The 17321-nt window shown below is 34.7% G+C and overlaps 1 protein-coding gene across 1 annotated transcript in view; it reads right to left on the reverse strand.

Annotated features, from left to right (window-relative positions):
* The window catches only part of LOC111873120 (ubiquitin carboxyl-terminal hydrolase 7), a 54072-nt gene extending 46768 nt beyond the window's left edge, over positions 1-7304 (reverse strand). Inside the window, exons 1-3 of the mRNA XM_023867549.2 lie at positions 6909-7304; positions 6520-6636; positions 6264-6442 (exon numbers count right to left, since the gene is read on the reverse strand). Coding sequence (XP_023723317.1) covers positions 6264-6442; positions 6520-6636; positions 6909-6972 — 360 coding nt within the window. The 5' untranslated portion in view covers positions 6973-7304. The remainder of the gene's footprint in view (positions 1-6263; positions 6443-6519; positions 6637-6908) is intronic.
* Between the last annotated feature and the right edge of the window lie 10017 nt (positions 7305-17321).

The raw sequence follows: 17321 nt of genomic DNA on the forward strand, positions 1-17321 counted from the left end.
AAGTAGTTAAAACCTACAAGATAATGGTTAATGTATGTACTTTTCAAATACATTCCTACTTTCGGATCCTATAAAATACTCCATTAATAGATACTATTTACTTCTCAAAGACCTTTCATCAAATAGCACCTCGAAAGTTTAGTTTTGGTTCCGATCATTCCTAAGTTTAATAAATATCAAGCTGGGGAGGTTTCCAAACAGTATGATGTTCACAGCTACAATTAATGATAACCAGTCAATTTTGTCCCTCTAATAGTGGGGCCTGTAGCTGAACAAGAAAACACTGGAACTTGCAAACAGGGTACGAAAAATGAACTCTGGTCCTACAAAATTTCTTGCAATATGCACTTTTACCAGATAACTATATCTTCTGCATTTATAATTATTCTGCCAGCAACCACTATTTCAATGATAAATCATGACAATTGTTTTCATCATTTCAACCAAAATTATAGATATAATTTCAATAATATTTGGTTTGAGTTTTCAAATAACATCACAATAAAATAAAAACAGAACAAAGATTCCACATCCCTACATTTAGTTCTAAACTTGCTACTGTCATGTGTTATCTACTTACTCAATGAACAAACACAGACTTTATTTAGCTAAACGTAACACAAAATTAGAGACTTGAAAGTACCATGCAAAGACATGAGATGAGGACTTACATATCAATATTTTAAACTTCAGTAGCAAAGGACCAAGGAGATCAAAACTTTAAACTTAGGGGACATAACATGCAGAATTCAGGTGGGTAGATATGAATGTTCAATACATCTACTTCTCAACAGACACTTTGAAAGGCATGCCAAGAACTAGACAGTAAACATTCAATTTCAACTCAGTATCCAGTACTGATGGAGGCAACTGAAAAAGTAGATGTGAAATCCCGTCACAGAAAGTTGAGATGAACAAAAAATACATACATAAAATAAATATTAAAAATAGGATCTCATCAAAGTCATTGGGAAACGAAAATCTCAAGACTGCTACAGTTTTCCTTGCTCTTATAGTAATTCCTTTAGACGTTCTGAAAGCCTCAAATAATTAGTGCATAACCAAAATATTCACAAGTTCCTTTCTCATGACCAGATTCCAAGAGTTCAAGATCAGTTCAGGATGAGAATACTATTAAAAAAAAAAACATAAAATTGGGGTAATGGATATGTATTCTATAAAAACAGAATACCCCTAGAAGCAGTTTCACACACAGGTAATGTAAAGAACAAAGCCTATCAAGAGAAATCACTAATATATATGCTAACGGTTTCTGAAAGATACTGTGGTAAGGTAAGCAAGAACAAGATTTAAAATGTCAAGTGCATATTTTCAAACAGTTCAAAATAGCACAAAATCACTGGCGATTTCTGATGAAGGGCAAATGAATCAGTCACACATATCAGAACAATATTTAAATGGTACTACAAAATAAATAAATGTCAATTTTTTTTATTGCTAGTGGGGTGGGACTAAGTCCCTAGTACTGTGGCCACTTCTGGCCTACTGTACCAGCCCCAGATGATACGTAAGGGTGATTGTGGAGCAACTGGTGGAATGAAGATTGGCAGGGGAAACCGAAGTACTTGGAGAAAACCTGCCCCCAGTGCCACTTTGTCCAGCACAAATCCCACTTGACCAGACCCGGGATCGAACCCGGGCTGCCGCAGTGGGAAGCCAGCGACTAACCACTTGTTCTACGGTGCGGCCCTTGTTAAATTTACTTCAATAACTACCAACCAATACAATTATGACTAACATTTTTATTAAAAATCACGTCACAATCTGACTGCACAAGTCATCATCAGGTGGCACACTAACTAGAAAACCTTATCAGCCTTACACAACTGCTGCCCTTTACTGCCCCAGGTACTTTTCCTGGTACTCATTTCTGTTAGGGGCTGAGTCAACCCAAGGGCCTATCGTGGTTGGAAGGATTAGGTAAACTGAAAAAAATCCAATGACCTCATCGGGGCTTGAACCCGTGACCTGCCGGCTTGTAGCATAGTGCTTCAACCAACCATGCTAACATGTGCCTTGAACTTTCATTAATATTTATTAAATAGTTATTAATTCTGTAATTATTAAACACACCAGAGCACCAAATTCAAAGGTTTCATACATTTACACAAACAATGGAAGAACTAAATGACATGTCAAGTAGGTAGGGAGTAATCTGCTATGGAGCCAATAGGGTGGACTCTTGACTCTTTCTACGTATTACAAACATACTTCATACTGAAGTGGTAATTTAAAAATAAAGGAAAGAAAAATAAAATCTAAACAAAGAAAAATAAGAAATTATAAAAGATAAAACAATTCCGTCCAATGTGACTGTTGAAGTTTTTACTACTTCAATTCTTAACACCCTTACATGTTTCTGTTGAAGTTTTTACTACTTCAATTCTTAATGCCCTTACATGTCCCTATAGGGACCAAAACATGTAAGGGTGTTAAGAATTGAAGTAGTAAAAACTTCAACAGTCACACTGGATGGAGTTGTTTTATCTTGTATAATACTGTTAGTGTGATGGACAATAATGAAACAAATCAAAAAAATAGGAAATGTTCTTCACAAAATTTCTTTCTCTAAGAAATCCTTACTCTCTAATTTTACTGAATTGAAGTCTAATGGACAGCAACCTGCAACAGCAATCATTTGCCATGATTTTACTGGCATAGTAAACTACTTCAATATCTGTAATCTGGCAAGAATCTAGGCTTCTTTCGATCATCCATACAACCACAAGACATTCTACAATACAAAAGTGAATATTACACTTTCCACATGAACCTAATTCAAATATAAAACATAATTTTCATAACCAGAAATTCTGTTTAAATTAGTTCACAAACATGCTGAAATACACAAAATACTGTATGCAGTCTCAAAATCTGCTACATCACTAGTGTAACAGCCAGTGAAAATTCAACAGGAAGTCTCACCATTTATTTATATACACTGCTCTACTAATAACTTCTCCTTTCTCCTGTATTCTTTTCTAGTCCTACATGCTACTGATGATGTGTTAAGGTTGATGCATAGCACAAAAATTAATCAGGAACAGTCTCCTTTATATATATCTACCTCTTGGACTTTGTGTTTCATTCTGTATGTGATGGATGGCAAAATCGAGCAATTTGTCTGCATCAAGTTTTACGTGAAGCTCAGTAAAGCAACTACCAAAGCCCTTGAAATGCTTCATGAGGCTTTTGGAGACCACTCCTTAAGCCAGACAGTGGTTTTGGAATAGCATTCACGTTTCAAGTGTCAGCTGAAGATGACAAACATTCAGAGCGACCAAGCACCAACAAAAAAAAACAAGAGAAAATGTTGAAAAAATTTGAGAACTCATCCATGAAGACTGTTGCTGAACAATCCATAAGCTTGCACACTGTTTGGATCAGATATGGAGTTTGCCAGGAGATCTTAACAGAAAATTTGAACATGCACCATTGCCACAAAGTTTGTTCCCTGAACTCTTAACAAATGATCAAAAGTAGCAGCATAAATGTGTCTTGAGCTATGAGAGAGGGTTAACGAGAACCCAACTCTTAATTCTAGGGTCATACTGGATGATGAAAGTTTGATTTACGGTTATGATCGAAGAAACAAAGCAAAAATCGTTGCGGTGGAAGAGTTCACAATCACCAGGAGAAAAAAAAAAAGTGGCAGGTCCAGAGTTCAAAAAAGAGCATTTTCACTGTTTTTTCGATATGAAGGGAATTGTTCACCGTGAATTTGTTCCTCCTAACACTATGGTCAACTCTCACTTTTACTGTGATGTTTTGAGATGCTTGAGAGTAAATGTGTAACTTGCTCCTTCAGCATGACAATGTGCCTGCCCACACATACCTGAAAACCACAGTGTCTGTGACTAACAACAACATGGTTACTGTTCCCCATCCTCCCTACTCACCGGACTTAGCCCCCTGTAATTTCACTTTGTTTCCCAAATTGAAATGAAACTGAAGCAACAATATTTTGAAACATTATCTGACATCCAAAGGCAACTGCAAGCAGTACTTGACAGCATTAACGAAAATGACTTCCACGGTGGTTTTGAAGCGTGAAAGAAAAGATGTGGTCATTGTATTTCCCAAGGAGACTATTTTGAAGGAGATGACAGCCAAAATTGAGTAGGTTAAATCAGCATTTCTTTTCTGACCTAGTATGGGAGCTTTCTGACTGCACCTCATACTCATGCAATGTGTTAACACTCAACAATTGTTATGGTGATCTGAAATTGCACAATAACAAGAAACCTCTTAAAACTTTCTTATATATATAAGAATTAAATCTACAAAACAACAGAACATATGGGAGTGAAAATTGAGCTGCTCTATGTATATGGCATCTTAGATCGGGATTAGCCAAATGTAAAAAGGTAAAGGTATCCCTGTAACAAGCCATGGAGCCCCACAGGTTTGTGAAATGTCAAGACTCCCACATTTTCTAAATGATCAGGTCACAGAGGGCGATGAGGTTGTCAGCCTCAAGTGCCAGCCGCCCTTTACCCCCAGGAAGATTCCTGGTACTCATTTATTAGATGCTGAGTTGACACCAGGGCCATAATGCGCCTGGAAGAATTAGGTCTACTGAAAAATCCAGTGACCTCATCGGCAATCAAATCCATAACCTTCCAGCTCGTAGCATAGCGCCTTGACCATACATGCTACTGCATGCCCCTTAGATCAGGATTGCATTATACATCAACTTAAAATAAACATTACCATGATTGCCACTGAATCTCTAAATGGTCACCTCTTGGAAAAAAAGAAGCCACTGGTAAAATTAGTGAGCAGTTTATAGTCAAAAAATCAGCTGAGAAGGCAACTGGAGACTGAGATAAAAAAAACAAATCTCTCATACTAGAAAGGCCTATCTGTTATAGTGGGCACACAAAGAGTACAGAAATGACATGTATGCACTTTTACCATCCAAACAAAAAAAATAATCTTACATCGGGCAGATATTAGAAAGTTCAACTGTAGGCCTATAAACCTTACTACACTGCCACCATGAAATGTCCGCAATAACATTTCTTATTACACAACATAATTCCCTCAAACATACTTAGTCACACACATCAGTGAAGCTAATCCAATTCTCTAGATGGTATACAGTTGCACAAGAATAACTTTCTTTTCACAGTAACATGCTTACAACTGTCATAAAAATTAGAATAGAGATGAATACATGTTCTTTTGGTTGGTTTCCAAAAGGAAGAAACCTAAAAAGTAGAAAATTCTTTTGATATCCTGGAAATGGTCATGATCACAACCATTTCACTGAATCACTAGATCCATCTGCACAAGTATATATAATCTCTCTTGTAGTCACTTATACACATTCACTTCCGTCTTATATGCAACTTTATTTACAAATACTCCTTTACTTAAAATACAAGTAACCAATTTACAATTGAGAATTAAATATTGCAACATGTTTTTGCCTGTACTCTGCTACCCTCAGGCACCTATTCGACTTGTCAAAACTACTACACTGTATTTTAAATGTATAATAAGTTATTTCCCAAGTTAAAATATTTCAATGTTTTCCATTTTCATCATCCACTCATTAAAAAACATTTGTTTGGGAACATCACTCCATACATTTCCATGTGCTGCCTTCCTCTTCCAACGTCAGTGTCATTCTGTGTAGTTCATATGCGCATCAGTAGTGGGTTATTATCTTGTTTTTATATGTGGCATTGGTATGTATATGTCTATGCTGTTGACTAGTTGAGTGTGTGTGTGTGTCACTTTTGTTTTTCTCTTGCAGAGTAACTATATTTAAGAATACTTTGCTTCCACACTGGTATCATAATTAACACTGATGAATATCAACAGATATAGTCACACTCAATCAAGGTTACAAATATCCACTACAAGAGCATGGCAAAAGCATTTGAAAACAGCAAATTTTAAAATAAAACTGATCCTTATTAATCCCACTATCTACCTGACAACTGCGCATATCTGCAGAGATAACAATATTTCAATGCTGAAAACTGTAATTTATATATGCAACTACTACCATAAGAAGAACTAAATGTAAATAAAACATGAAGACAGCAGAATTAAGGGCATTATTTCTAGATCATTTGTTCTTGATGTAAATTTTACAAGACTGAAGTAAGTCTAACATAAAAATGAACATACACATACGAAACTGGTACTTCTATTAAAATTAGTATCTTTCCTTGAAACACTATTGGCTAAGTAACTGTGAAGACTTATATACATTCAGTTATCCTAACCTGTAAGAAGAAACCTAGGCTTCTTTGTGTTTGTCTGTCCTGTGTCTGACTGGTTCGAGGCATCACCATTATCTTCCATGGTAAATTGCGCACATAACATGGAGGAGACAACTGTGATTCCTTCAGCTTGCTGAAGCCATGTACTGTATAACGAAATGTTGCTTCGGAGCGAGCTTCATCTAGGAAAAGAAAATGGATAAATCACACCAGTTTTTAAATAAAAGTGTAACTGCATCTCAATTATTACCACTATTACCTTCTTCCATTTCTGCATCCTGCGATACACTCTGATCCTGAGTTTCACCATTCATTTGCTGATTCTCTCCACCACCATCCCCTCCGCCTGCATCGTTTGCTGCCTCCACAGTCTCGACTGAAAGCAAATTCAACACATTCAACAAAATGACAAAAGTGACAACATATGTAACATTTTACACGCTGCAGAATTTTCGGTCCAGAGATATTTATTCTAAATTCTGCTTACGTCGAACTGACGATTCGGTTTAAAATTTAAATTCGCTTCACTAAACACAAACACTGTTCACTACAAAAATTTCAAAACTTCTGAACAAACTTCGGTCACCGCCATGCAAACTCACACGAATGGACGCCAAATATTACAATTAATGCTACAACTTCTCCTACCTTCCTGAGTGTCCATTTCTTCCACGTCATTATTTTGATTTTCTTTGTCATTCACGTGATTCATATTTTCAATAGCAGCAATTTGGCTCTGGATTTTTGATTTTTTGAGACTAAGAGTGACCGCACGATCTTTCCCTGTATTATAGGAGTTTTTACCGGACACGGTCACTTTAACGTGTTTACTCGCGATGCGCCCAATGTCTGCGGATTTCTTCACCCCCTGTTACCAGGGGAAACAACCGAACCATATATATTACAAGTAATTTATATATTCTCAGATCTTCAAATACACTAAAACTCAAAAGTTACACCGAATCACAATCCACCTATTTCACAGGAAAATAAACAAAATGGTGGATGGAGCCGTACAGAAACGGTTAGACTCGCTCTGCGTTTACATGGGTAATAACTGTGAACAAGGTTTGTGTTTTCAAAGGAACCGTGAACGGCTCCTGGCATTTCAGTGTTCTTGGCTGCGTATGTAAACGCCGTGACGTCACTAAGAGCTTTAATGCTACCATCTCCATTCCTATGCAAGTCCAGTGCTACAGAATGATCGTCCCCAGTGCCGAGAGTAAGGTCGGTAAAAAAGGTGTGCTATCGTAGCACTAGCTCATGCGTACTACCCCCCGGCAAAACGAACAATGACACCGAACCAGCGACCTCTTAGTATTATGTACTATCTCCTATCACAAAGAGTCTCCACCCACTTAACTGCTGATATGATTTTCTTGTGTATGAAGAAACCTGTACCCAATTAATGATTCTCATTCCTCTTTCCACAGAAAAATGTATATTTGCCTGTATCATCTGACCTCCTGTACTAACATTAAATCTAACTTATATTTTGATATTTCTTCTGCCATTGTCCTGAGTGAACATAACCTGTACAGACTTCTGACATTCCATGTCCCAATTCTCATGTCAATTTTCCTTTGCTTAGGTCATGAGTAGGTTTTACCTGAAGATGGAGACAGAATCCAGTTTCCAAAGCGCTGTGTTTTGAAAAATAAACAGGACGATTTTTAGACAGAGACAAGAAGATAGTACAACAGCTGTTGCTAGGGACCAGCTTTTTGAATGTTTTGTTTCCCAGCGATGAGAAACCATGCAATAATGGAAGAGATGTTTTCTGTGTAGTCTGTGCTGTGGCTGTATAAAGACTAGGAGTTGTATGAGTCAGTTAACAGTTGCAGTTGTGAGAAATGGCTGCAGCCACATGCTCAGGCTGGTTCAGCGCTGGCACATTTTTCTACCCTGAAGATGGAGGTGATACGTTCCTCCAAAACGTCAGTTCGCACCAGATTTACATGGCGCCACATCCCAGAAGACAGCATTCTTCATAGTCACTGCCATGAAAACCTCAAATATTACAAAGCATATGTTTGTTACATAACTGAACTGCACTCTCAGCAATAAACTGCCTTGTACCATGGGAATGCTGATGCTCTATCATTTTCCCACTTTGCAGTTAATGGTAATTTATATTTTCTACTTATTATGAAAGTAAAATATTTGTTACATGATCTTTTCATCGCCTTTGAAGTACACATAAAACCGGATTGTGGAAAATACTGCACTGAGTCAAAAAAAAAGTCAATTGCCTTTGAATGAAAACATTTTCTAAAGCAAATAAACATTTTAATAATCATACTCTAGATAAAGAGTCCATCATAGTTTAATTTTAAATTTACATTGATGGTAATATATTCTTTTACAATGTGCTTTAGTATGAAGAATTTAACAGTAAAAGAACCTGAAAGATCTTTCCAAATAGACTGCAAGAATAACTTGAGTGTGTGCATATGTGTACACACATATACATATGGTATCAGAAATATGTTAAAAAATATTCTGAAGGCAGTATTAAGCATATTATTGCATTAGGTTCACAATAGTGCATGTAACAATTACCATTCAATAACAGTATATTACAAACAAAGTTCATAAATTCTGAATATAATACAACACATTCCCACAGTAAAACTACAGAAAGAACATTAAAATAGAGATAAATGCTGATTATATAAAACCATACATAACATATGGATTTCATGGTAACGCAGAAGAAAAGGATATAGGATTGTTTTCACTAACTTCTTTTTCAAATAGTTACGATTGTAGGAGCCTTTAATTTAAATTCACTGTAAGTACAAAACATAAAAGACAAACAAAGGATCACTTTCACATAACACACAGAGTTTACACTACTTGCATACTGTTCCCACAAATGGTGATGCAAATAACAATAATTTTAAGAAGACTCCAAAACTTCAGTTTTGGCTAACTAATATTAACTCCATACAGCTAAATCTTTTTTTTTTTGTGGGTTATTTAATGGTGCTTCCTGTATTGAGACTACACATTGCTGGATAGTAGGATGACTGATGAATTGAGGGGTATCTGGAAGGAAGTGATCATGGCCTAAGTGAAATACCATCCCAAGGCCACACCATAGTTCAAGCAGTTAGTCGTGACGGCCCGGGTTCAATCCTGGGTCTGGTCAAGTGGGATTTGTGGTGGACAAAGTGGCTCTGGGGCAGGTTTTCTTCAAGTACTTCAGTTTCCCCTGCCAATCTTCATTCCACCAATTGCTCCACAATCAACCTCACCTATCATCTGGGGCTGGTATAATAGGCCAGAAGTGGCCGCAGTACGAGGGACTTAGTCCCACCTCACTAGCAATAAAAAAAAAAAAAAGTACCATCCCAGCATTTTCCCCAGTGGACTGAGGAAAACCACAAAGAAACTCAGTCAAATTAGCTAGTAACTCAGCCAAGAATGTTACCAAGCACCTCCAAAATACAAATCAATGGTGTTAACTTTAGAAAAATCTGTTCGGTCAGAGACCTTTTGAGAAGCTAATGGCCACTCAGTTAGTCAGAAAGAATTTATACTTTTTATTCAAAGGTGCAACATAATGTTCACAGGGATCTGGGACAAATGAGTGAAGTGGTTTTCACTTGTACAGACTGGAATAAAGAATTATTAATTCTCCTACTTTGCCACAATAGAAAGGTTACAATATGTACAGGCAACATGAAATGCTAGAATATGGACAAGGCAAAAATGATACAGGTATCTGAACTAAAGGAAGATGGTCATATGTAAATTAATATGATTTTGTTGGTTCCACAAAAATGCATCTAACTACGAAAGCTGGTGAACCCAGAAGTGGCAAATTACACAGGTTTCACTGTACACTGCTGCTTGATGTGAAGTCCCAATTGTTCTGCATTTAATTTCTGTTACAGAGATTTCACTAAACGATTGTTACTGCACCATTTCTATTATTTCAGCAACTTCCAAACCCACAGTCAAATTTTTAACAATACTGTCACAATACTCAATCACTGCATTATGTTTTTCAACATATCCAATGATGTGACATAGCCCAGCATCAAGTTGAAGAGATCAGAAGAAAAACTATCACAAGACAGATCATTTAGCATGACATGGGTTGGAAGGTTCTGAAAATGTCTGCAGAATAATATCCCTTTAACAATTAAGTCATCGGTATATGGAAATTATTGAAACATTTACATCTGAAATGGTGGACAGAATAAACCCAGAAGCATTTAAAATTTGGCAGGAGAGAAATTAGATATTATTCCAAAAGATTTTGAATGACTGTAATGACACACTATAATATTCAGAGAAGATATTTTCACACATTCAGTTTCATCGGAGTACATGTCTGATGTCATTACAGTTTCCTAAAATATGATAAAATGTACTTTTTCAAGATAAATCGTATTTCTTTATTACCAAAAATGGTATTGACACTGCTGTTCAACAAAAATATTATCCCCCCAAAGGTAATTTAATCAAACAACATACATTCAATCTTGGCTGCTTCAAGGGTGCCATTCTGCAACAGATGTCATAAGTAAACAGAAAAATGAAGACAATACACATATTAAAGACATGACTCAAATTTGACGCCTCCTACAAAACTTATGAAAAGTATATTGTTCACATTATACAAATTTTTGTTGTTTTGCTTTTAAGAAAAGATGAATCTTAATACTGAATATTTCGCTACTGAGTCACCTATAGCAAGTACAATCTGACATTTCTGCAAGTTGTAACAGACCCAAAAACGTCATTCATAACCGCTTACATTAATTGTGTCAGTTATCAATAAATAAAGAACATCTGATAGAGCTATAGCATGACTGTATACAAAAATATACTCAAGTAATAAACTGAGAAACTTACTGGGGGCTGTATTTGTAGCATTTTGGTTTATTTTCCTTAGAGGTATACTACAAAATCCGTTACCTTAATACAAAAATTCAGTTTTGTAAAATGTTTTGTTAAACATGGTAAAATATACCCAGGCATTATTTCTGAATTGTTAAGTTTCAATAAATCCAGTCCTTGCAGTAGAATCATAATGAGATCAATGTCACAGCCAGGTTTTTTGTTCTCTTAATTCTAATAAGGCAATCACATATAATGACAAGAAGTTCAACATGAAACATATAGGGGAGCCATAAGTAAGGCATCACATGAAGATACTGTATCTCAAATACTTTCACAGATACATTCCTCAAACTTCAGTCTCTCTAACTTCACATAGAAAATCATTAGCTTCATTAAAGCGATTTCATTTATATTCAGAAGTAACTGATTCTTGATATCTTACATAGTATTTCTATAAGGCAGTACAGTGCTACAGTGCTATTCCTCTATTACGTATTCAATGAGATAATTCATCCTCCTCAGAGGCTTTCAGAAATTGTTAGGCATGAGTTAATACAGAATTGTTGGGAGTAAAAGATAATATTTTTCATAAATATCATTCCTTCTTCTGATGCTTCCAACAATGTTTCACAATGTCCGTAAATTGTATACAAATTAATACCAAACTATTTACATATACATCACTTTTTAACTAGTATGCATTACATAACAATACTCACATGAAAAATTATATCTTGGTCAGTGGTCTTACTTAAACACCAATAATAGTTTGTCATTTTTCTTAAGGGAGAGGAGGTAATTATGTAGTACCAGGGCAAGCACACAGACGAAGAAATTTAATTTAATAACGTAAATGAAATAGACACTTTTTTACTTCTAGACATTATTACACACATGTAGTTCTTACTTCACATAAGTAAGTATTTATGACAGTACATTTATGAAAACAATTTATGAAAGTACCATAAATGAGCTAACCATGGAAAAAGCTGGCCCACAGACCACAACATAATTGGCATACATGTTACATCAACTTGCACCTTAAAACTGTGGATTTAATTATGGACCCCATATATTCAAAATATCAAAGTGTCAGGTAAGAACATTTACAAAAATCCTGGAAAATTAATTGTCAGAAATATCCTAATATACTTAAAACTACAGTATTCAAAATGTGCTTGCTACCACTGTCCATAGAAACATCAGAAATGCATAGATCACATAATATACCTCCCTCCTGTCTGATTACCATCTGGTTAAAAAATTTCTCAAGGAAGGTTGCATAAAATTTAAAAAAACATTTCATCCTCAGTGGAAAGGTTAAAATTATTCAGTAACAATAGCTTGAGAAAATAATAAAGAAACTGGGCACTACATAAAACAGTATTTCGTTTTTTCAACAACTTAATTTTCTGAAGTGCTACTATGCAAATATTGCAAATATTGTCAGTTATAACTAACAACACAAACTGTTCATTTGGTGGAATGACACTCAGTCAGCCCTAAGCTTAATATCTGGGGACATGAATATTATATTCTTTTGTATTTAATTTCTGTAATGGGGTCCAGCTAGTGCCAAGGTCAAGAAAATGAGGATCTATACATCAACTCTCCCATGTGCCTTCATAGCCTAGTGCTTAATTCACTGAGCACAGGGACAACTTTACCTTTTTTTATCAGTAATGGGGAAAGAGGTTATTGAATAAGCTGAAATTTGTTATAATTTAAAAAATACTGCAATATGTCCAAAAACAATTCTGATTTGATTGGTATGTTGAATCATTAAGATATATGATAACTATATTTTGTGCCATAGCTGCATATATTTTTAAAACTGAAAGTATCAGCGTGTTTGTATTTAAAAAAAATAATTAACAATGTATCGTTCAAATTTGATATGAATCATTTACAAAGTACACCTAGAAATTAAACCAGGAATAGCAAAATCCATGAACAGGAAAGTCAGTTGAATATTAGATACACGGACAGTTCCATTTATTGGATATTAGGCAATAGTTATATTATTATAATATATAATAATATATTATTTTGTCTGATAATCAACTTTTCATTTTCTTTTACTTTAATTCTGACATGACATAATCACATTTTAGCCAGAGCTCATCAGCTGCTGGTATATAAAAGTAAGTATAAATCAATCATTCCCTCATCATATGTAAGCACAACATTTCACAAGCCTCCACTTTATAAATAACTAGCATTTCAAAATGCTCAGCTATTAAAGAAATAAAAAATAAATATGTATTGCCTGTAGGGCCACGCCATACCTCAAGCGGTTAGTCGCTGGCTTCCCAACGCGGCAGCCCGAGTTCGATCCTGGGGTCTGGTCAAGTGGGATTTGCAGTGGACAAAGTGGTGCTGGGGCAGGTTTTCTCTGAATACTTCAGTTTCCCCTGCCAATCTTCATTCCACCAAATTCTCCATCATCATAATCACCCGGGGCAGGCTACAATAGGCCAATCAGTGGCCGCCGTGCCGAGTGGACCTAGTTTTTCTCCACCCCCCACTAAGTGAAAATGTATTGCCTGTTATTATTCATTTGGTTACATCTTTGTGGCTAATGAATAACATCAATGAAGAATCACTACAGAAACACACAGAATTTTCCTCAGTATGTGAACATAAATACTGGCAAATATACTGAAAACAAGATTTGTACTGATTAGTTGACTTGTGTTGTACTGGAGCATATTTCCTGGAGAAGAAACAGAAATATGTAATATTGTTATTAGACAAACAATTCTTTGGAAGAGTCTCTTCCATCAAAACCAGTGTCATCTACAAGAGTGTTTCTTAATGGTAAAGGTAAAAAGTTAAAGATCTCCCTGTGCTTAATTAATTAAGCACTATGCCATGAAAGTGTATGGGGAGTGGATGTATAGATACAGAATATAATATATTTTTCCTTGCTTTGAAATAATGTAAAAAATATTGCTTTCCACACTAGTATTGGAACAGAATAGGTTTTCATATAATTAATTTCTGAGAAACAAAGATGAATTGTAACATTAATAGATTATCTCTACAATGTCTTACATGAAAACTAAAAGTGATAAAGAAATACTATTACTACAAGGAATATGAAATGATATTAGAGTTCATCATTATTTTACTGAAGTATGCAACACTAATATCTGAACATTATTTGTATTTTTATATAAACAACAATAACACATATTCTTAATATATTATGGACTCACAGCCCTTACTTTCTTATACTTCTCATTAAATAAATACATTTTTAGTACCACATACATTTTAAATGTTTATTTACACTCAGATGCAGAAGAGAATCACAGAGTATTGCCTGAAGACCAAACACAACTTATTAATTTTTAATAAACAAAGGAAATTTTGGGATTGTAAACTGGCAAACCATGGGACTATTCCTTTAATACAGAAGGGAGGGACAAGAGTGGCAGAATGCCATCAGACAATCACTGGAGGACACAAAATAACAGGATCACATCACTGGCCTCAGACCCCAACATAAGAAGTTGTGGCATGTGGATGCATAAAGTGTTTACCTTAATTGTAAAGTTGTTCTAATTACGCACAACCAAAGAACTAGCCTATATCATGAAAATATATTGGTTTATAAATTTAAATAGAAGTGTGCACATAACAGTTTTTAAGTTACAGATTTTTCTCACATGTATATGAGATAACATATCCAGCATTTCAGATTGTGCTACAACCTATAAACAACAAGCTACAACAAACCTACGTAGAACCATACTACTTACATGTTCTAATTCACAAACATGGTTTCATATTAATTAATTATTACATTATGTTTGCGACAATGTCCATTGTATTTGGTTGGAGTGTTTCAGAGAGAACAGAGTTGGTGGTTGAGCTGTGGGAAGATTTAATTGTAAATCATGTATAGCAAGCGGAAAGAGATTGATTTTCCCATCTGTGAGGAAGCTACTAAGTATGAAATAGTGGCGAAAATAGGAGAAGGTAGTTATGGTGCGATTGAGAGTTCAGGTGGTGGTCCAGATAATATATAAAAAAAACTGCAGTATTAACTGAAGAAGAATGTCAGAGCTGTGCAAGGCTGAAATTAGAATTGAATAGTATTACATATGAACTCAAATCTGCTATTGAAATCATTGGTATTCTAAAAGAAGAACATGGTATTACCGATATGGACGATAAGAAGGATGATAAGAAAAACTCAACCATAGAACACAACAAACATTGTGGACTCAACATACTTCAAGGAGAAAGAAATAGAACTCTGGAGCAAATCAACATAAGGAGAAGTTGGATAAGATAAGGGACTGCAGTGAAATATCCTTACGAATTAACAAGTGGTTTGATGCTCTGACTAAACTCAACGAAATGGTGAAATCAACTGTTTTAGTAAATGAAAAGACTTCTAATTCTAGTGAAATATATAATAAGAATGACAAAGATTTACTCTCAATAGTAAGAAAAAAAGCCAGTGGCGAAATATATACCAGTGATAGTGAATGGTGAAATAGTAAATAACATCTGTGATAACTTTGTGCAATATCCAGGCTTTGTTCATAATATCTAAACATAATAAATAATTTCAAGTATAATATATTAAAGAATGAAATGAACGAAGTTAATAATCACAATATAATGATAGTGGGTGACAACCATTCCAAGGGAAGTGCAATAAGGGTTGGAGAATATTTAGGAAAGAAATTTGAAGTGTATGATATGGTTAAGCTGGGTGCAAGTGTTGTTGATATGGTAACACAATCTAGCACAAAATATAAACATATAACAAAAAACGATGTAATTGTGTTTCAGGGAGTAGCCAATGATGTATATTGCAACAAAGCTAAGGCTGCATTATTACAGATTATGAAATGTTGAGGTTGCTAATAATACAAACATAATAGTGTTAGACATTCCATATAGATACGACCTAGAAAAGAATTCCATCGTGAATAAGGAAATTCAAACTTTTAATCAAAAATTAAGGAAGGTTACAAAACATTACAATCATGTGACAATAATAGAGCTTAGTTTAAATAGAGAGGCATTCACACAACATGGTCTACATCTAAATAGGTTAGGAAAGAGACTAACTGCTAAACAAATAGCAATGGAAATCTACGGACTGAGAGAAAAGTAGATAGTTCAGTTAGTTTGGAAGAGAAATCAGTGACAAAGGTGAACTTAGAGACAATAATTCCTGTATCTTCAGGTTTCGATAATTTGGTAGAGCAACAAAATCATTCTACTAATAGCAAAGAAATATATCCTGTGCATGAGGATATACAGGTTCTGAGATACTCCACAAGATCAAAAAAGTTGCCTGTGACTAGGAATGGTGTTTTTATGGGAGATTTAAGTCTGAATTCAGTTAACAAAAATTGTGATAGTAATCATTCTAGTCAATTAAATAATACTCATGGTATTCTAAGAGAAGTTCATTATACTAATAAAATCATACTCTATAAACAGTAAATTAGTCAGTAATAAAAATGATGACTCACAAAACATATTTAGGATTGTTCATCAAAATATTAGGGGTATGAATGGTAAAGTTGACGAGCTCATTGTTCCTTTATATAATCAGCTTCCAAATATAATTTGTTTGACCGAGCATCATTTGATCGATCATGAAAGTAATGCTGTACATATTTCAAATTATAAATTGGGTGCTAAATTTTGCAGAAAAATTTTGAAAAATGGTGGTGTATGTATATATATACAAGAAAACCTAAAATTTTCTACCATAAATTTACAAAAATACTGCAAGGAACAAGATTTGGAAATTGTGGCTATTCAAATAAAAATAAATAAGGATAAGATAATTATATTCAGCATATATAGATCTCCATCGGGTAATTTTGATTATTTTCTTAATAAACTAGACATTATACTTAATGCCTTCTACAGACATAATTTGGAATTTATAATATGTGGTGATATTAATATTAATTATATGGAAACTAGTAGCAAAAGAACAGAATTAGATGACATGTTAAACACTTATAACCTAATAGGTACTGTATGCTTTCCTACAAGAATTGTTAATAACTCTGCTACCTTAATTGACAATATATTTATTGATAATAGAAGAAGTTATACCACAAAATCATGTATAAATGGATTGTTGGATCACGATGCCCAGCTAATAATACTTAATAATGTTCCTGTACTAAACATGACACCTGAGACCACGTATACTAG

The sequence above is a fragment of the Cryptotermes secundus genome, unplaced genomic scaffold (assembly GCF_002891405.2).
Source record: "Cryptotermes secundus unplaced genomic scaffold, Csec_1.0 scaffold246, whole genome shotgun sequence".
NCBI lineage: Eukaryota > Metazoa > Arthropoda > Insecta > Blattodea > Kalotermitidae > Cryptotermes > Cryptotermes secundus.